Here is a 21800-nt window from a genome sequence, read left to right as displayed (position 1 = left end):
ATACTTCCTTCTTGCATTTGGGTGGAATACCTTTCAGGGACATGTGAATTGTACAGACACAAAGAGGTCATAGGGACTAATTACTATCAGATTTGCAAATGTGTGCTTGTTCAAGGGATCTCAGTGAGATGTGTCTGGTCAATGTTCATTTGGAGGGAAGACAGTAGGCTACATCACCATTGAATATCTCGTGTGCCAGTGTAGGGTGTTGTCTTTCGGATGGGACGTTTAATGGGTGTCCTGACTCTCTGTGGTCACTAAAGATCCCATGGCACTTATTGTAAAAGTAGGGGTCTTAACTCCAGTGTCCTGGCTAAATTCCCAAACTGGCCCTCATACCATCATTGCCACCTAATCATCCTCAGTTTCCAATTGGCTCATTCCTCTCCCCTGTAACTATTCCCCAGGTTGTTGCTGTAAATGAGAATTCAATTTATTCCTTTGAAATAATTATTATGTGTGTGCAATGCATCCTTTAATGTTTATAAACTCAAAAGGGAAAGCTGTGTGTGTGTGTGTGGAATGAATGAGTGAGGCCTATGATATGGCCAGAGGGTGGAATCTTAAGCGCGCCTGCCCGCCTCCCCGCATATCTTGTGCGCACTGGCAGGACGTCGCAGGATCGGAGAGAGGGACGCTCGAGCTTCTCTCCTTCATGCACACCCCTCCCATCCATGCCCAGCTATGCTTTGGGTATGACGTCACATGTGCTCCCTTAGGTTGCCATAGCAACCCTGTTCTTTTTTCTGTCCCTCCTCCTTTCTGGTACGTCCACAATGGTACAGCCAGCATCTTGCAGCATAATGGTTGCAAGACGGTAAACAGGGAGTGATTCAGCATTGCAATCGTAATTTCTAGGCTATACCGCTATTTTTTTCTTCCATCGCTGCATTTTTTCTAGTTATCTCCATGTTCACTTTTATTTTTCTCTGCGTGCTAAGTCGATAAATGTCTCGTCGGAATGTTTTGAACAGAACTGTCAACGGCCTAGGATCGTCGTCAGCTGGCACGGAATGGTAGGTTTGCTCGGTGTGGTGGAACAGTGATGTTGATGCAGCGGGAACCTGCTGAAGGATGGGGTGATGATTATTGATCTGCTCTAAGGTTAATGACGTCGACTAATAGCGTTTCTTTCAGTCTTAGAACGCGACAGTGACAATAACAAACCTATTTTGATTTGACTTGTTCAGTGTTTGTAATAAATATGTGGTCAGTGATGGAATTAATAAGGCGTTGATTTGATATGTTATTGATGCAGGACACAAATGTTGTTGTCCACGAGGATGTTTTTTTCTACCCTCGATTGATGGTCCTGCCTATACATGCACCGACATTTCATAACATCCCTTTCATTATCACTAGGCTGATGTGTTATTATGTAGGCCTATCAGCAATTGAGAATATAATATCAACAATGTTGCAATATAAATATGGCAATACATCAATGAATGGTATATTATTTAGCGTTTATAAGGCATCACGATAGGACTTAAGGCTAGATCTGGGCCTGGCTACTTTTAACTTACATTTGATCAATTTAAACGGTAGACCATTCAGCCAGGACTTTATAGATAGGCCTATGCACCCACTCCCAGATGTCAGCTGCACCTTGTGTGGGCTATGGACGCAATCACCTACAGAATGACTTTGCATCAATGCATCTCAGTTATAAAAGTGCACATTTACAAACTCGTGATTAGTCCAGAAAGATCATGTATGAATGGACCACCTGACATATTATTGCACAATGCATGATGAGATGTGTAAAGGCAGTGCCATATGATATAGAAAGATTGGAGTGTGAAAAACTAGGCTATTTGGGTGAGGAGCAGTAGGCATCATAATGCAGCGAAGAGATTGAATATATTATTGATACAGTAACAGGTGCTTGAAATTTGAACACAGCAAAACACACTGATTGTTTTGGAGTTGTCAATATATGCATGGGAGCTTCTTGCTGAGTTGTGTTATGCTATGTGAATGAGACATTCATCAGTTTTAAGGTGGTCAATATACTGTATAGCCATTAAGTTGTTGTGGTGATCTTAGTACAACGAGAAAAGAAGGTCTCATTTAGAATATGTCAAAATAGTGGCCTTCAACCATTATAGTTTTACAGTACCAGTCAAAAGTTTGGATACCTACTCATTCAAGGGTTTTTATTTATCTTTACTATGTTCTACATTGTAGAATAATAGTGTAGACATCAAAACTATGAAATAACACATATGGAATCATGTTGAAACCAAAAACGTGTTAAACAAATTCTTTGGATTCTTCGAAATAGTCACCCTTTGCCTTGAAGACAGTTTTGCTCTGAACCAGCTTCACCTGGAATGCTTTTTCAACAGTATTGAAGGAGTTCCCACATATGCTGAGCACTTGTTGGCTGCTTTTCCTTTACTCTGCGGTCTAACTCATCCCAAACCATGTCAATTGGGTTGAGGTCGGGTGATTGTGGAGGCCAGGTCATCTGATGCAGCACTCCATCACTCTCCTTGGTCAAATAGCCCTTACACAGCTGGGAGGTATGTTGGGTCATTGTCCTGTTGAAAAACAAATGATAGTCCCAATAAACACAAACCAGATGGGATGGCATATTGCTGCAGAAGGCTGTGGTAGCCATGCTGGTTAAGTGTGCCTTGAATTCTAAATAAATCACTGACAGTGTCACCAGCAAAGCACCCTTACACTATCACACCTCCTCCTCCATGCTTCACAGTGGGAACCACACATGCAGAGATCATCCGTTCACCTACTCTGCGTCTCACAAAGACACAGCGGTTGTAACCAAAAATCTCTCATTTGGACTCAGACCAAAGGACAGATTTCCACGGGTTGAATGTCCATTGCTCATGTTTCTTGGCCCAAGCAAGTCTCTTATTGGTGTCCTTTAGTAGTGGTTTCTTTGCAGCAATTCTACTATGAAGGCCTGATTCATGCAGTCTCCTCTGAACAGTTGATGTTGAGATGTGTCTGTTACTGAATTTATTTGTGCTGCAATCTGAGGTGCAGCTAACTCTCATGAACTTATCCTCCATAGCAGTATGGACTTGGCCCAAATAGAGCTATCTTCTGTATAACACCCCTACCTTATCACAACACAACTGATTGGCTCAAATGTATTAAGAAGGAAAGAAATTCAACAAATTAACATTTAACAAGGCACACCTGTTATTCAAATAATTGAAATGCATTCCAGGTGACTACCTCATGAAGCTGGTTGAGAGAATGCCAAGAGTGTGCAAAGCTGTCATCAAGGCAAAGGGTGGCTACTTTGAAGAATCTCAAATATATTTAACACCTTTTTTGGTTACTACATGATTCCATGTGTTTTTTCGTAGTTTGAACGTCTTCACTATTATTTTTCAATGTAGAAAATAGTAGAAATAAAGAAAAATCCTTGAATGAGTAGGTGTGTCCAAACTTTTGACTGGTACTGTATATGTCATCTATGCCGATGGCAACATGATGACATATTACTAAAACTATGTCTGAAGTAGATGCTGTGCAATGCCAAGAGGCGGCATTATGGCCCAAAATGTGTGTTACTTTACAGCCTATTGCATACGATACTGGTGAATACTGTATAGCTGTTGATCATGGTAAAACGGGAAGATGTGCAATCCAAGAGTAAGCACTAGCCAAAAGGTTGTTACTGAACAGCCCATTGCATGCATACAAGGCTTAAGAGAGAAGGTTTGAAAGACTGTAACCTTGTGGGCTAAATTATTGAACACTATGAATGGGAAGAAGTGCTGCAGGGAGCAACTTAACAATTAATCAATTAATTTATTTGTGTGCTGGTTAGAATGTGCTGCTATCCTCCTAAGAGATAGACTAGACCCAGGTAGGGCTGCGTGCCATATGACACCTTATTCTCTATTTAGTGCACTTTATACGGCAAGCAGATTCAACCTCTTCATCATCAATAGGCTTTTGGTAATTGTTTACAAAGTCTAATTGGAGAGACAATTAGATTAAATATAAATAATACAGTATTTGATTACTTTGTTACGATTCAACTTGTTTGATTTGAAGCATAGGCTATACAAAATCCTCATGTTTATTCTGCTGTTTCAAGTAATGTAATGTGGGCTTAGGTAAAACATATACAATTCATCAACATTGATTTTGAGGTATGCTCCACTTCCCCCCATGGAGTGGTCTCAATGGCAATTTTCAAGCCATTGATAGATAGATTCAATTGAGCATTAAGTGTGGCCATCTTGGTGTAGCCTGCTTTGCTTTTCATTTGTGTCTCTTGGCGTATGATGTAATCCGATGTTATGGAACAAACATCAGTGTGTATTGAAGAAGAGATAATGATGATGACACTGTAGTAGGAAATTCTGATCTGGTCACTAATTAAATGTTGCAATAAGAACAGACATTTTTTGAATGTGTTTTTGTAAATTTGACACCTCAAGAGTTAGAGACAGATGGCAAATTGGCCTTTGATAAATTGTTGTAAATGTGTTTTTCGAAACATAATCATAAAAGTCAAAGGTTAAAAACAAGGAGTCAATGTCTTAACTGCATCCTAAAGTCATTTGTATTTGTATTTATTAAAGATCCCCATTAGCTGTTGCCAAGGCAGCAGCTACTCTTCCTGGGGTCCAAACATTAAAGCACTTACATTACATATAAAACAAAAGATTAAACATTACACCACTACATATCTACAATACACATTTTTTAATACCGCCATAAAACAATATCACAATGTATGCGTATAGCATGTGTTTGTACAAGACATGCCACCAGAGGTCTCTTCACAGTCCCCGTTGTTCCAAAAGGTGTATTTTTAGCTGTTAAAAAATATTATTCTACTGCTTGCATCAGTTACTTGATGTGGAATAGAGTTCCATGTAGTTATGGCTCTATGTAGTACTGTGCACCTCCCATAGTCTGTTCTGGACTTGGAGACTGTGAGAGACCTCTGGTGGCATGTCTTATGGTGTATGCATGAGTGTCTGAGCTGTGTGCAAGTATTTTAAACAGACAGCTTAGTACATTCACCTGTTACAAAAACAAGTAGTGATGAAGTCAGTCTCTCTTCCACTTTGAGCCATGAGAGATTGACATGCATGTCATTAATGTTAGCTCTCCGTGTACTTTTAAGGGCCAGCCGTGCTACCCTGTTCTGAGCCAATTGCAATTTTCCTAAGTCCCTCTTGGTGGCACCTGACCACACTACTGAACAGTAGTCTAGGTGTGACAAAACTAGGGCCTGTAGGACCTGCCTTGTTGATAGTGTTGTTAAGAAGGCAGAGAAGCGCTTTATTATGGACACTTCTCCCCATCTTAGCTACTGTTGTATCAATATGTTTTGACCACCTCAATGTCAATTTCCACATTATTATTACGAGATGTATTTGAGGTTTAGTGACTGATTTGTACCAAATACAATGCTTTTAGTTTTTGAAATATTTAGGAATAAGATATTCTTTGCTACCCATTCCGAAACTAACAGCAGCTCTATGTTAAGTGTTGCAGTCATTTCAGTTGCTGTAGTAGCTGATGTGTATAGTGTTGAGTCATCCGCATACATAGACACACTGGCTTTACTCAAAGATTTAAAAATGTAAGGGGCCTAAACAAATACCCTGGGGAATTCCTGATTCTACCTCGATTATGTTTGAGGCTTCCATTAAAGAACACCCTCTGTGTTCTGTTAGACAAGTAACTCTTTATCCACATTATAGCAGGGGGTGTAAAGCCATAACACATACGTTTTTCCAGCAGCAGACTATGATCGATAATGACTATTGGATACCTATTGGATACCTCGCCCATCATTTAATTTACATTTCAGCCATTTAGCAGACACTCTTAATTCAGAGTGATTTACAAAAGCAATTATGGTTAAGGGCCTTGCCCAAGTGCACTTCGACAGATTTGTCACGTAGTCGGCTCGGGGATTCGAACCAGCTACATTTCAGTTATTGGCCCAATGTCTAAACACATTTTTCAAAGCATCGCTTCATCTATTATTCATTATAATCCGGGTAGCTCGTTCCAATTCCAAAGCCGTGGTATATGAGACAATATACCACAACTATGACGCAAAACTACTTGTTTACTGTTTTAATATCATTGGTAACATGTTGTGGCCAATATATCACACCCCTCAGTTCTTATTTCTTAATTATTATTCTCCTACAGTTTGTAGGTGCCAATGTAGGCTTCTGTCCACTGTGCCACCATATGATGGATGATGCCATTTGTTCTTCATTATGGCAATGTTAGTAGCGACTAGGTGCTCATTACAGCCAGGAATATAATTATGTATCTGGGTAGTAGTGGCGTAGTGAAGCCTGAGGCAGGAAGTGATAATTCCCAAACTAAATACGTCTGGCCTCGCAGACTGGCATCCTCCACTGGGCTCCAGTGAGTTAGATCGCATCATCAGAGATAATACTATTCACTGTCACCTCTCTGAGGAAGCAGAGATGGAGGGCAAACTCTTTAGCGAAGGATGCTGCTGGGCGTTTTCAAACATACACAGAGGAAGAGAGAGAGACTTTTACCCCTCCTGCTATATGTTTCCTGCTATACGTTCTGTCTGTTCTACAAATCAATTGTGGTCAAAATGATTTATTTTTGGACAGTTTTGCATTGATCATCAATACTGAGGTATAATATCACACGTCAGGAGGGTAGTAACTTAGCAATACCTCTAGTAATCAAAACTTAGAGCATCAAGTAACACACTCTAAGCATAATATATGGGAAGGAAATCAGAAATCCACGCACTTCAGTGACATGTTTTCCTTATGCAATAGGCCAGCCTGACATCCATACAGAGCTGTTGTTCGGCAGGATGCCATCCCATCCCAGCCCTCTCAGTGAATGTAGTAGCCTGTAGCTCCAGTTGCAGCGAGCTCCCTGGTCTGAATACCTAGCTTGCATAACGCGGACTCTTGTCAGATGTGGTTGAGGTTTAGAGTTTGTGCCCAGGCTGTCACTCTGTACTTTCATGTGCTATTATTGTGGTTATGAGATCTAAGTTATCTGTTCTGCAGGCTGCGTTATCGCCACTGAAGTTCTTTTTCATGTTTATTCAATTTGCAGGATTTAGAGTTGTTCTTAAATCTGTGTAATAACAGTAACATTGCTGTTATTTAATCATTTTGAAATAGCTCTGTAATTGCAAAGAAATAGAGTGGAGCGACAACATGTGCCATACAAGTTTTTCCTCACCAAAATAACACAATAGTTTGCCGTTTACCATAGCGCCCCTTGCGTTATCACAGGTGACAGTTTTAAAACTCATCACTGCATCCTGTATCAAAAGTTTGGCTGGTCCTCACTTCACTATTCCGTTTTTGTTTACAAAGCTCTACTTTACAAGCTTCCACCTTACCTAACTTCATTGTTGAAGTTTATAAACATGAGTTACCAAACCCATTCACAGGGTTGATTAACTGTTGAGGTTCCTCGTGTTACAGAGTGGAACAGGGAAATCTAAGAGCAGACTCAGACGAGGAGACTAGGATGACGTAACAAAGGTATTTATTGAAACACAGGGGGAAGATGGAGTGCAGGCCAGGGGAAGCTCAGGCAGGTTGCAGGAAACCAGGTGCGGAGGCTGTCTTTTGCAGATTCTGCCATTATGAAGTTGCCGGTAATAGTCATGTAATTTACAATAACGTCTTCGTATCTCAAAGTCATTGTTATGTGGTTAATCAACATTCTATCCAAATCGAAATGAAAATGTATAAAACAAAATTTTTAAACTCAATTGCCATTTCCAACTATATAAAAATAGACTACATATAAAGCCAACAAATAAAATCATTGCATCCTGCAGATAGAAAATATCCTGATAAAAAAATATCCTATGGATCACATTGGCTACACATGCCTGTCTGCAATGAACTTGAAACATTGTATTAACTATCAACAGGTCCAGCCAGAAGCTCTTGCTAGCAAACTTGCAACATTGTATGAAATATTCTGGGCCCTCAGAGTTTCCAGTGAACTCGGGACAGACACAGATGTAGGCTATTTTGGCAAAGGATAAGAGTTCATCAGGTAGACTTATTTTATGACGTTTCCGCTGGATCAGAGCATTATATTTTTCCCTTTCACTCTGAGTGGTTATCGAAAGGGAGAGTTTTGGAAAGATTTTTCAAATACATTGAGGAACTATTGCCATTCTCAATGGATGTTAAAGACTGAATTTGCTTGCTGTTTGAGGTGAAGAAAACATTACTTTGAGAAGCTCCACAGCTCATTAGTGGTGGTGCGATAAGCCAATCATAAATACTATCAGATCCCCAAATGGGCGCATTTATATGCCTACATTTGCGCACAGGCCAGGTAGTCTATAGGCCTACTTCTATGCGTAATCAGGCGCATGGCTTTATTCAACATTGACAGTAGCACTCCAAACGAAAGACAGTGACTAAATTGACAAAACTCGTAAATGAAATAAAATGAAGCAAATCTTGTGTAGCATTGGTTGTGCGCTCTGTAAACAACGTGTCCACTCTGACAATGGGAACGGTAAAAGACTGGAATAATAATAGATTTGAAGTCTGAAGTTTAAATACACTTAGCCTGGAGTCATTAAAACTCATTTTTCAACCACTCCACAAATTCCTTGTTCACAAACTATAGTTTTGGCAAGTCGGTTAGGACATCTACTTTGTGCATGACACAAGTAATTTTCCCAACAATTGTTTACAGACAGATGATTTCACTTATAGTTCACTGTATGACAATTCCAGTGGGTCAGAAGTTTACATACACTAAAATGTGCCTTTAAACAGCTTGGAAAATTCCAGAAAATTATGTCATGGCTTTAGAACCTTCTGATAGGCTAATTTACATAATTTGAGTCAATTGGAGGTGTACCTGTGGATATATTCCAAGGCCTACCTTCAAACTCAGTGCCTCTTTGCCTGCTGTAAGGACTGGGTGTCGGAGTGCGAAGTCAAGCGCAGGAAACAGCAGGTGCAATAACAAATTTTCTTTTAATGAACACTGAGAAACTAGGCCACCCTTCTATACACTGGGTGTTCTCATAAAACAACCCCAGACACGGGGGGGGAACGAAAACAGTCCAGTAACAACGTAGATCGAAACAAACACCACTCTTACCAACTAACAATCCCGCACAAAGAAACGGGCGGGCCGGCTGACTGATAAGCCCAACTAATTACAAACCTAATACAAAACAGGTGTAACCAATAAACACATAAGGAGGGGGAGAAAAGGATCAGTGGCAGCTAATAGGCCGGTGACGACGACCGCCGAGCGCCACCCGAACGGGAAGGAGAGCCTGCCTCGGTCGGAGTCATGACACCTGCCATCATGGGAAAATCAAAAGAAATCAGCCAAGACCTCAGAAAAAAATTGTGGCCCTCCACAAGTCTGGTTCATCCTTGGGAGCAATTTCCAAATGCCTGAAGATACCACGTTCATCTGTTCAAACAAAACTACCCAAGTATAAACACCATGGGACCACGCAGCCACCATACCGCTCAGGAAGGAGATGCGTTCTGTCTCCTAGACATGAGCGTACTTTGGTGCGAAAACTGCAAATCAATCCCAGAACAACAACAAAGGACCTTGTGAAGATGCTGGAGGAAACAGGTACAAAAGTATCTATATCCACAGTAAAAGGAGTTCTATATCGACATAACCTGAAAGGCTGCTCAGCAAGGAAGATGCCACTGCTCCAAAACCGCCATAAAAAAGCCAGACTACAGTTTGCAGTTGCACATGGGGACAAAGATCGTACTTTTTGGAGAAATGTCCTCTGGTCTGATTAAACAAAAATAGAACTGTTTGGCCATAATGACCATCGTTATGTTTGGAGGAAAAAGGGGGAGGCTTGCAAGCTGAAGAACACCATCCCAACCGTGAAGCACAGGGGTGGTAGCATCATGTTGTGGGGGTGCTTTGCTGCAGAAGGGTCTGGTGCACTTCACAAAATAGATGGCATCATGAGGAAATTATGTGGATATATTGAAGCAACATCTCAAGACATCAGTCAGAAAGTTAAAGCTTGGTCGCAAATGGGATGAAAGAAATAAAAGCTGAAATAAATAATTCTCTACTATTATTCTGAAATTTCACGTTCCTGAAATAAAGTGGTGATCCTAACTGACATAAGACAGGGAGTTTTTACTAGGATTAAATGTCAGGAATTGTGAAAATTTTTGTTTAAATGTATTTGGCTAAGGTGTATGTAAACTTCCGACTTCAACTGTATATTGAATGCATTAACAGAAATTACCATAACCAAACAAACATTAAACAGTATATTAGAAATTATAGTTATTAACGGTACATGTAGGCTACTACTGGTTATATATGTAATGGGAAATTGATAGACACTAACAATCAAGGCAAACAATTCACACAATGAAGTTATGAAACATTGAATGTGCACAAATTGGCGTGAGGGAGCGCATTGTGCATTTTATAGAGACTTGCATTGTACATTTTAGACACTCTTCTTCTTGGACTATGCCACCCACACCTTAGCAATGGTTTTTGTCTCAGCCTCTTCACTGAGATGGGTGCGAAAAAAAAGTTTGGTCGACCAACAGCCTATCAACCAAATAATTGACCAGTCAACTAATTGTGGTCAGCCCTAAATGAATTTTATTTAACATTGTATTGATTGCTGTTTTGTTTCATATTCTATTGATTGTTGTATTAATGTGATCAGGGCACCCTTGTGAATAAGACCCCGGTCTCAATGGGTTTTCCCTGAATAAATAAAATGTGAATACAGTAAGGATAGCCACTGTCTGTTGAGAACCAAAGCAATATGCTCCGCAGGGAGCTACAGTTATTAGGTTACATAAATTGATTTGAGCCGATGGAAATACTGGATGGGTTTTTTATTTTCTCTATGCACCCACCCAGCTGACTAATGCTAAGCCAGCCAGGTAGCCATATTGTAGTTGTGTGCGTCCCCAATGGCACCCTATTCCCTATATACAGTGGTTTGTCCTTTAAAACTTGCAGCATACTGCAGCGCAGCTTGCATGGTGCCGCAGAATTCTATGGCACGGTATTTAAGTGTGAACCACTGGTACCATTAATGCTAGTTAATGCTAGTTTGACTACCAGAGGACATCTTTGAGAAGCATTTGATAGCCTTCAATAGTGGCTGTACTATGCAGGCACGCGGGAGACTGGGGTTCAAATACTCAACACTAGTGAGACTCATGTCGCCTATGGTAGGCCTACAGTATATCGAAAAATATGATGTAACTCTCAGCCAATAATTACATATAGAGGATTGGAGGATATTTCTGTAATTCAGTGATATTTATTCCCATAGTAATTTGTTATGGATACGTAACTAAATAAACATGGTCATTTTGAGAGTATTTTTATCATTATTTTATTGACGAAGCATAAAGCTGCCATTATTAGTTACATTGTTTTAGTTTGAACGTGCAGACTTGCACTAAGAACAGAACAGCAGGAACGTTTCCCTAGTCAGCGCCATTATTAGTGCAATACCCCTTAAAGTGTTGCCAGTGTGGCGGGGTGGGGGTCCATCCCCCCTCCCCCTTCCTCCTCCTCCCTTCCCCATGGGCTAGGTCGGTCTTCTGTGCATGGCTCTGTGGCCCATCCCGTTTTCCCTGCCCTCGTGCCTTGAACCTCGCGCGCCTTCAATGGATACAGCTGTTGAACTGTGGCACGCAAAGGCAATCCCATTGTGCGCCACTCGGGAGCCACAATATATATTGATATGACCAATATATATTGTGCTGCTAATAACAGGCTTAATGATATATCTGTGAGAATATCCAATGGGCTTTTATATAATTCTAAATTCATTAATAATAATAACAATAATAACAATCGCTTTGTTTAAAAATAATATTTTGGGGATTATTTAGTTTTCAAATAACGTAAATGAGCGAGAAAAAGACCATTCTTGAACATCGGGTTGTTACTAATTTGTAAATAAAGGCAGTTTGTTTTTAGAATGATTTATTTCTGTTTTTAGAGGGAGATAAACCTACAATCATCTCATTGGTCACCCATTTGAGGGCAGCACAGGTATTGAACCAGCATCTGTAGCAACACAGCTTATTGAACCAGCTATACAGTGTCTTAGACTGTTGTGCCATTCAGGTGCTGTATTTTTTTAAATGTATTTTACCTTTATTTAAGTAGGCAAGTCAGTTAAGAACATATTCTTATTTTCAATGACAGCCTAGGAACAGTGGGTTAACTGCCTTGTTCAGGGGCTGAATGACAGATTTTTACCTTGTCAGCTCGGGGATTCGATCTTGCAACGTTTCGGTTACTAGTCCAACGCTCTAACCACTAGGCTACCTGCCAACCCACATAACGTGACTGGTCGGGAGTGGCCTACAGTACAAAATAATAATAATAATAAATAAGAGCAAAATAATCCTAACAAATAAAATAATAAAAACCTTAGTGCAACAACAGTTTTAGTAAATAATACTGAAGTCGTGCACAATTATCAGTTTATATTTAGGTTTATGTCGCCCAGTTCATTGTCAGTTAGAGACACAGTAGGACCCAAAAACATAATCAATGCTCTAACTCCCCCTTGGGCAATGAAGTGGTGACGCAGGGTACCTTACTAAACCACAAATTACCTCCAAGTCCCGCAGCATAATCGCAAAACTTTTAGTGAAGCAACCACTGTAGTGCACTACTTTTGACCAGGGCCCATAGTGCACTATGTAGGGAATAGGATGCTATTTGGGACGTAGCCATCTCTGCCCAGCCCCTACCCATGATAAGCAGCAGCATAGGGAGAGGGATTATGTGTGTGTATAGTCTCTGCCCAGTCCTCTCCCCATGATAAGCATTACATCTGTAACGGGAGCAATCTTATTAAAGGTTCAAACAGCAAGGCAGTGGCCATCAAAGGATTTAATAGACAGCATTAATCTGGACTGAAAGCCACAGTGAAACTGATCCTGATGTGCACCACCACCTTCATGATATAATATAATATAATACAACGTCTTTATGTGGAACAATGGGCTTGAAATAACTTGAGACATTTTTGCTGTACCTTCTGTCCTCTTGGAGTAGAGGACAGGTTTAATTGCTCAGTGGAATTCAAGTATGCTTTATTGTCCTCATGTGAAGACATTCACAAATGTATGTCACAATTTCTCAAACTACAGGTTCTACATTATAAGTAGCACATTAAACCAGAATGTTTAGCAGTAAAAATATAATATTATTGCAAGTGATTTATTTATGTTCAAAGACTGTGCAGAACTCTGTGCAGGGAACTGCTTGCTCACTGAAGGGATAGATGTTCAAAGTGGGTTGCTCCGGCCCTGGCATCCAGCTTGATTATGTTTCAGGTTGATTTTAAGAATGTGCTAAATAGACTCACTATCCATGTTCATGTTGCAGCCCTCGGGAAAATGCAGCATCAGCAAGTTTCCATTTCCATCCTACACCGCCATCGTTCACACGGACAGAGAGAGGGATATAGAGGAAGAGAGAGAGAGAGTGAAGTGTGTGTGTCTGTGAATAACACAAAAGCTATTCAAGCTGTGTTTTTGCTATTGCTACCTCTTCAAATTCAAATGACCTCTTCAAGGCCTTGAATTGTGTCATGCATTTATTTTTTATATGTAGGATAATTGGTGTCATGGAGAACATGTACATGACCTGTAGACAATGACACTGAAACAAATTATTGGTTGAAGAAAGACTCCATTGTATCTCTTCAATGTATAGCCAAGAATCCTGAAACAAAAGAGAATATGTTGGATTGAGTAGCGCATTCCGTTTGTCAACAATACTTTGACATAAGGCAACAAAGTTGACTGTTTGTTGTGCAAGGCAGTTACTAAAACAATGTAACTTGTTAACCATCTTTCTACCGTGTATAAAGCTGCCCATTTTAAATGTACATGCTCTAGCAATATGAAATATATTATTAGAACAATGATCAAAGTATTGGTAGAGTATAATCATATCAGTTAACCTACCTTGTGTGGTTGTCTGAAGACCCGCTCTGTCTCCTTGTTTAAGTGCTGGTGTGTATTACGCATGAGGCAAATTAGACTACGAGAATATACAAAGTGAATTACTTCATGAATGTGCATTGTGTGACTTAAAGAATACGTTATTTCACAAGTTATTGAAGTGTGTGTGTATGTAAAACTGTTGTTTATGATGTTATATGTCCATGGGAAATTACGCATTTATTTTGGGGCTATCATGATGGAACATTCCTAGCTGAAGGGAGTTCCTGGAAAGAGTACTTAGGTGCTCAGTTGGCTTTTGCCTGGGGGGAGAGCAGGCAACAGGTTGGCTAGAGTAGAGTTAAACCAGAGTTTTGTTATAGAAAATAGAGCTGTTGCCGGAATAGTATATACTGAGAATATCTTTGATTTATTCAAGTCTTTGTCAACTTCCTGTTTGTTATTTTCCATACAAAGTTTTTTGGCCAATTAGTCCTGTTAATATTTGTAAATATGATTTAACATGATATAACATGATTTGACGTAATTTCTTCTGTGGCCAATGACCTTGAGTCTTCTTGGATGGGGACTTCTAATGTAAATCTATGGCAGTACAAACCGTAAATTTTGCGTTGACGTAGTGTCCCTATGAGTGACAGAACACTGAGCCAATCACAGCGCAACTAGATAACAACATTGCTGTGGTGGTGGGGCTCCACAAAGCTTGCTGTTAGCTACGTTTATCCAATGTAAAAAAAACATTTCAAATTGTGCTACATAAGACCGAATCCAGGTGGTGAGTCACAATTGTTCAGCAGTCTTATGGCTTGAGGGTAGAAGCTGTTAAGTAGCCTTTTGGACCTAGAATTGGCGCTCCGGTACCGTTTGCCGTGTGGTAGCAGAGAGAACAGCCTATGACTTGGGTGACTGGTCCTTTCTCTGACACCGCCTAGTAATGAAGTCCTGGATGGCAGGAAGATTGGCCGCAATGATGTACTGGGCCGTACGCACTACCCTCTTTAGCATCTTACGGTCGGATGCCAAGCAGTTGCCATACCAGGTGGTGATGCAACTGGTCAGGATGCTCTTGATGGTGCAGCTGTATAATGTTTTTACCTTTCTAGCGCAGGCGTTCCGCTAGCGGAACCCCTCGACAACACTCCGCTGAAAAGGCAGCGCGGGAAATTCAAAAATATATTTTTTAAATATGTAACTTTCACATATTAACAAGTCCAATACAGCAAATGAAAGATAAACATCTTGTTAATCTACCCATCGTGTCCGATTTCAAAAAGGCTTTACAGCGAAAGCACAACATATGATTATGTTAGTTCAGTGCCAAGTCAAAAAAACACAGCCATTTTTCCAGCCAAAGATAGGAGTCACAAAAAGCAGAAATATAGATAAAATTAATCACAAACCTTTGATCTTCATCAGATGACACTCATAGGACATCATGTTACACAATACATGTATGTTTTGTTCGATAATGTGCATATTTATATCCAAAAATCTCAGTTTACATTGGCGCGTTACGTGCAGTAATGTTTTGATTCCAAAACATCCGGTGTTTTTGCAGATAGCCACAGAAATCCCAGAAATACTCATAATAAACATTGATAAAAGATACAAGTGTTATTCACAGAATTAAAGATAGACTTCTCCTTAAGGATCTTTTCAGTCTCCTGAGGAGGAATAGGCGTTGTCGTGCCCTCTTCACGACTGTCTTAGTGTGTTTGTACCATGATAGTCTGTTGGTGATGTGGACACCTCTCTACTACAGCCCCATTGATGTGAATGTGGGCGTGATCAGCCCTCCTTTTCCTATAGTCCATGATCAGCTCCTTTGTCTTGCTCATGTTGAGGAAGAGGTTGTTGTCCTGGCACCACACTGCCAGGTCTCTGATCTCCTCCCTATCCCTCCTCCCTATTGGCCACGCTGTCGTAGGTGAACAGGGAGTACAGGATGGGGACCGAGCACTCACCACTGAGGGGCCCCTGTGTTGAGGATCAGCGTGGCAGATGTGTTGTTGCCTACCCTTACCACCTGGGGGCGGCCCGTCAGGATGTCATTACCACCTGGGGCCGGCCCGTCAGGATGGTCCAGTTGCAGAGGGAGGTGTTTAGTCCCAGGGTCCTTAGCTTAGTGATGATGTTTGTGGGCACTGTGGTGTTGAACGCTGAGCTGTAGTCAATGAACAGCATTCTCACATAGGTGTTCCTTTTGTCCAGGTGGGAAAGGGCAGTGTGTAGTGCAAGACTGCGCCATCTGTAGATCTGTTGGGGTGGTATGCGAATTGGAGAGGGGGTCTAGGGTTTCCGGGATGATGGTGTTGATGTGAGCCATGACCCGCCTTTGAAAGCACTTATTTTAGGCAGGTTTCCTTCGCGTTCTTGAGCACAGGGACTATGGTTGTCTGCTTAAAACATGTAGGTATTACAGACTCGGTCAGGGAGAGATTGAAAATGTCAGTGAAGACACTTGCCAGTTGGTCCGCGCATGCTCGGAGTACATGCCCTGGTAATCCGTCTGGCCTTGTGAATGTTGACCTGTTTAAAGGTCTTGCTCACATCGGCTACATCGACATTGGATACGGAGAGCGTGATCACAGTTGTCTTGGAACAGCTGGTGCTCTCATGCATGTTTCAGTTTTGCTTGCTTCGACGCGAGCATAAAAGGCATTTAGCCCGTCTGGTAGGCTTGCGTCACTGGACAGCTCGCGGCTGGATTTCCCTTTGTAGTCCGTAATAGTTTGCAAGTCCTGCCACATCCGACAAGCGTCATAGCTGGTGTAGTAGGATTCAATCTTAGTCCTGTTTGACGCTTTGCCTGTTTGATGGTTCATCTGAGGGCACAGCGGGATTTCTTATAAGCGTCCAGATTAGTGTCCCAGTCCTTGAAAGCGGCAGCTCTAGCCTTTAACTCAGTGCGGATGTTGCCTGCTATTCAAGGCTTCTGATTGGAATATGTACTTACGGTCACTCTGGGGACGGTGTTTGAGGTGGTATACTCCTAAATGCCATTGGATGAATCCCGGAACATATTCCAGTCTGTGCAAGCAAAACAGTCCTGTAGCATAGCATCTGTGTCATCTGACCACTTCCCTATTGAGAGAGTCACTGGTACTTCCTGCTTTAGTTTTTGTTTGTAAGCAGGAATCAGGAGGATAGAATTATATGTCTTTGTGCATGGAGTTAAGCTGGTGTAAAGTTTTTTTTCCTCTGGTTGCACATGTGATATGCTGGTAGAAATGAGGTAAAACGGATTTAAGTTTGTCTGCATTAAAGTCCAGATCCATTAGGAGCTTCTGGATGAGCATTTTCTTGTTTGCTTATGGCCTTATACAGCTCGTTTAGTGTGGTCTTAGTGCCAGCATCGGTTTGTGGTGGTAAATAGACAGTTACGAGAAATATAGAGGAAAACTCTCTTGGTAGGTAGTGTGGTCTACAGCTTATCATGAGGTACTCTAACCTCAGAGATATAACCTGTATATATAGCGTAGGGTCCTACTGGGGAGAATAGGATGGCCAGAGATATTCAGGCCAAATAAAGGATCACTACTTTAGTAATATGCTGCCCAATGCTCAACCACTATACTATGTAAGGGATATAGACGTTCTGTAAATTACCTTGGAAATAATAGACGACGCAGTGCTGAGTCCCTTCAGGGAGTTCATTTTTCTAAGGTAATGTACAGAATGGAGGCGTTTATCCCGCGTATACCACAGTTACCATAGAAAACAGCTAACTACATAATGGGTGGACTGGCGGCCATTGCGAGAGTATCCATAAGAGCAAAGCAGGAAGTAAAAGCAGGAAGTAAAAGCAAGTGTACTTATCAATATGTGCTGTGATTTGTTGATTCAACTCAACTGACCTTACTAAAATTACATTCCGTTGCATGAGCCACATCAGTTAACAATTTGAATGAACATTCTACATTACCAGGGAAATTATTGCATCATAATACCAGGCAGCCATTGTGAGTGTACACATGAGTCAAATTGCCAGGGTTTCAGCCCGTTGTATTCATTCTTTTTATATGTCTGCTTCTGCTGCAATTTACTTTCATTTTTTTATGTGTGCTTCTTTGCAGTGTTGCAGGACTTGAGACCGGTCTCAGTCCTGAATCCAGTCTCAACACCACATATTGAGTCCCTAGGTTTTGTCTCAGTGTCAGATTTTTTTTTTTACTCGGTCTCGGACAAGGAGGACTCGTAATTTCTTGCCGAGACCAGCAGAGTGAAAATCTCATAATTATCAGCCCCTAAAAACCGCTTCGCCAGGCCATATGTCCACACTCCTTTCATGACACATGAATATCTTGTTGCCTATTGAAACCTGGGCTTCCTGTTTTACTCGTAAACATTACTGTCCTTTACTTTTGTTGAAAAATATCCAAAAATGTTGTCGTGCTCATCAGAATTTCCTTGATTCGCTGTTAAGGAAGAGTGGGGGACATTGTTTGAAAGTTGCACGCTCACTATTAGTAAGAGGAGACTGGAGGAAGTTGTAACATAATTTGTCTTTTTATCTTTACTGTACATAAATATAAATGCAACATACTACATGATTCCATATGTGTTATTTCATAGTTTTGATGTCTTCACTATTATTCTACAATGTAGAAAATAGTGAAAATAAAGAAAAACCCTTGAATGAGTAGGTGTGTCCAAACGTTTGACTGGTACTGTATGTCTAAAAGGCACATCTGGATTAAGATATAGGATATGGTGCATATCCACAAAACTCAAATTATGCATTGAAAATGGTCTGTATTCTCTAGAATATAAAAAACGTGTCATGTAAAGATATCCCTTTTCACCCAGTGTCTTGACAACTACTATAGTCATTGTCATCCCAAACAACCATACAAGTTGGCTACCGTACACACAGATCAGAGACCAGGCTACACTGCCAGAGTCTAGAAAGACCCCCACTCTCCTCTACCTTCCACAAGTTGTTGCTGTAGAGAATGTGTTCTCAGGCAACCTAACTGGTAAAACAAGGATTAATAAATGAATGGACCGCTAATCTCTAACCTCTCCTATCTCCTCTGTTTGTGTATTGCAGGTATTTATGAGCAGGCATTTCTTCTATTACTGCGGTGAACCAGTCCTAGATGTGAAAATAGCCTTTTGTCAGGTGTGTGTTCCTTACAGGTAAAATAAGGTACAGTATTCATTCACTTCCATTTCCTCATCATTAGTGTTATGTCTGTTTCATAGAGCTGGAAAGAGGGTCAGCACTATTGAGGGACTAGGTCTGCCTTAAAATGGTGGTGGTGAAAGCCTTCTACGGGGCCACCCATGTTATAACAGGCTTTGTGGCAAGTGTACCATCTATCCAAATCAATGGTGTGTTTGTGTCTCATATGATGACCCAACAGGTACTGTAGCCTTGTCCTATACTGTATGTGCTGTAGCTAACTACTTTTTGTTAGCGTTAGTATTAATAAATCAGCGATTCCCAAACCAGGGGTCACGGCCACCTATTGTGAAAATGGGGTCCCGGGAGAATTTCCAAAATCCTGAAGAAAAAATATACATACAAAAAAATATATATATTATAATATCGTCTTTGTATCTAAAAATCATTCTAATGTGGTTAGCCTTAAAAATGTAAATGAGAATTATTCAAATCTTAAAGAGAAATTCAATCAGAGAGCGCCCTTAGATCATGGGAAAAGGCCACACATGGCTAGGCCCGCTATGCTATGAAACCACACACTATTGCAGAGACTTTGACATTACCGGCCGCCAGGGGCGGACTGAAATAATAATTCAGGCCGGGAATTTGACTTAATCCCAGGCCATCCTGTTCACGCAAACCACCAGACCGCTAATTTTGTAGGCTAACCCTATTTGTTGATGTAACGGGTACTAAACTAGTTATACATTTGGCCACTATGTTCATCTGAGAAGAAAGTTATGCACATTAGAAAATACAAACATTTGGGACTGACCAACAAGTAGCCTATCTGAACACTGAGTTTTCAAGGTATGCTATGGCTATGGGTGCACCCTCAAAAACTCACTAGGAATATACCAATCATAGCACATACAAATGTACAAGGCTAGACACACAAAACTATTAGCCTACACTTTTTAAAAAGAGAAGGAGATATACAGAGTTAGCTCAAATGTTCAAATGATTATCTTTATATTCAAGCATCAAGGATATCAAAAGTATCAAAAAACGTCACACACACACACACATTCACTAAACTTGAACATAAGCTACAACAATGTAAGTAAGTATAATACAAAAGTCGAAAAAGCACTCCTCTACAAAACAATGTAGATTACAATGTTCACTCACTGGTGTCCATAAAGCAAACAGCACAAAAATAAACACATCTATACACTGAGTCAATGAAATTGAACATAGGCTACATAACTGCAATCATGCAGTAAGTATAATATGAAAGTCCAAAAAACATGCCTCTGTACAAAAGCTTTAACTCAACAGCAAATTTTCTTTCACCCCATGTCAGCCTGTTAAGGAAGTCATAGCATAGCTACTTCAGAGTAACTAGTAAGTAATTACCACTAGTAAACCAGTAGGCGGCGAAGTAACTCACTGCTCTCTGCCATCTTGTCAATGTCATCTTTGTCAAGTCCCATAAGAACATCCTTCTCTGTTGCCAACAAAAGGAACGCTTCAAGGTTCTCTTGAGTGAGGGAGGTTCTTAGGCGGTTCTTCATGAAATTCAGGGTTGGCTACATAACTGCGGTCCTCTCACTAGCCACCTGAGTGATGGATAGGGTGAGGAGGAACTTGTAGCCCAAACCAATGATGTGATACGCATCCGTGAGCAGATTGTACTGAGAAAGGAGAAGATAGCAGCATATCGGGCAGTTTTTACATGTTGAACAACTTCTGCTCACCAACTCCACACTTTCATCAGGATCCTCAAAGCCTTCTGCTGATTCATCCCTGGTGGTGGCGGCACTGGTGTTGTACTCCTCCAATGCTGACTGTTTCAGTCTTTCCCACTGTTGTGCAAGGCTGATCAGTTCAGCTTGCAATGCCTCAACAGTGGCATGTTCATCAAATTCCAGTAAGCATTTGCTGAGCTCCTTCATGGCTGTCTCACAGCACTGTATTTGCTGCATAAAGGCGGTGAATACTTTCAACAACAGTGTCCAGTACCACATGTGGATCTTGATTTTGTAATACATGTCTGCATTAGCAATGGGCTCGTCTCCTGCCAACTCACCTGATTATCTCTTCTTTTTCTTGTTCTCTTCTCTGGGAGAGCAGTCTGAGCTTTGGCATCACAGTCCTGCTACTCCTCCAGAATGCCATTGGCCCACTCAACAAAGTTGTCTGCTGCCTTCTTCACACCCTCAAAGTCTTGGGCACACTTTCTCAGGTTATCCTCTGTTCCGGTCACCAAGTGCTGTGCTGTTACGATATCCATGCCACTTGTTTGGAAGTATTTAGAGAGAGGGGATGTCTGCTCAAATATCCAGCTGTAAGTATGGTTTCATACTTTAGGAGAGCATCATTGTACCCTTGGGCCTTGCTTCGGAAGGCAGGTTTTATGGTCACATCCTTTTCAATTCTTTCCATAGTGATGACCACATCTGTGTAAAGTGCACGGTCAGACTTTGCAAAGCTTCCAAATACTTTCCTCAAGGCCTCGTCTTTGGCTCACCAGTGTGTTTCACCAATTACGTCAAGCCGTCTGTGTCTCCTGTCCTCACTGGTTTCCTCCCATAGCGTCATGCGCTTGTCGGAATCTCGAACAAACACTGCAATGTCATTCAGTAGTGAGAAAAGGGATTCACTTGCCACAACAACCCCAGTGGTGTCAGTTAGCACAAGTTTGAGGACATGTG

General features: G+C 41.0%; 1 protein-coding gene across 10 annotated transcripts in view; it reads left to right on the top strand.

Annotated features, from left to right (window-relative positions):
- The first annotated feature begins 758 nt into the window (after positions 1-758).
- Positions 759-21800, top strand: part of LOC139544473 (mitogen-activated protein kinase 10-like) — a 108781-nt gene continuing 87739 nt past the window's right edge. For 7 of the 10 annotated variants that reach the window (XR_011668880.1, XR_011668879.1, XM_071351600.1 and 4 more), the window contains exons 1-2: positions 759-1016; positions 19027-19098. Coding sequence is in view for 6 of the 10 variants with exons in the window: in XM_071351600.1 (XP_071207701.1) it covers positions 1014-1016; positions 19027-19098 (75 nt within the window). In the remaining 4 variants the exon portion in view is untranslated. Of the gene's footprint in view, positions 1017-19026; positions 19126-21800 lie in introns of all 10 variants that reach the window. The other 3 variants (XM_071351603.1, XM_071351602.1, XM_071351601.1) reach the window with 3 other exon arrangements.

The sequence above is a fragment of the Salvelinus alpinus genome, chromosome 18, assembly GCF_045679555.1.
Source record: "Salvelinus alpinus chromosome 18, SLU_Salpinus.1, whole genome shotgun sequence".
Lineage (NCBI taxonomy): Eukaryota > Metazoa > Chordata > Actinopteri > Salmoniformes > Salmonidae > Salvelinus > Salvelinus alpinus.
Note: the sequence above shows the minus strand (reverse complement) of the source record. Positions and strands in the feature narration are given on the sequence as shown.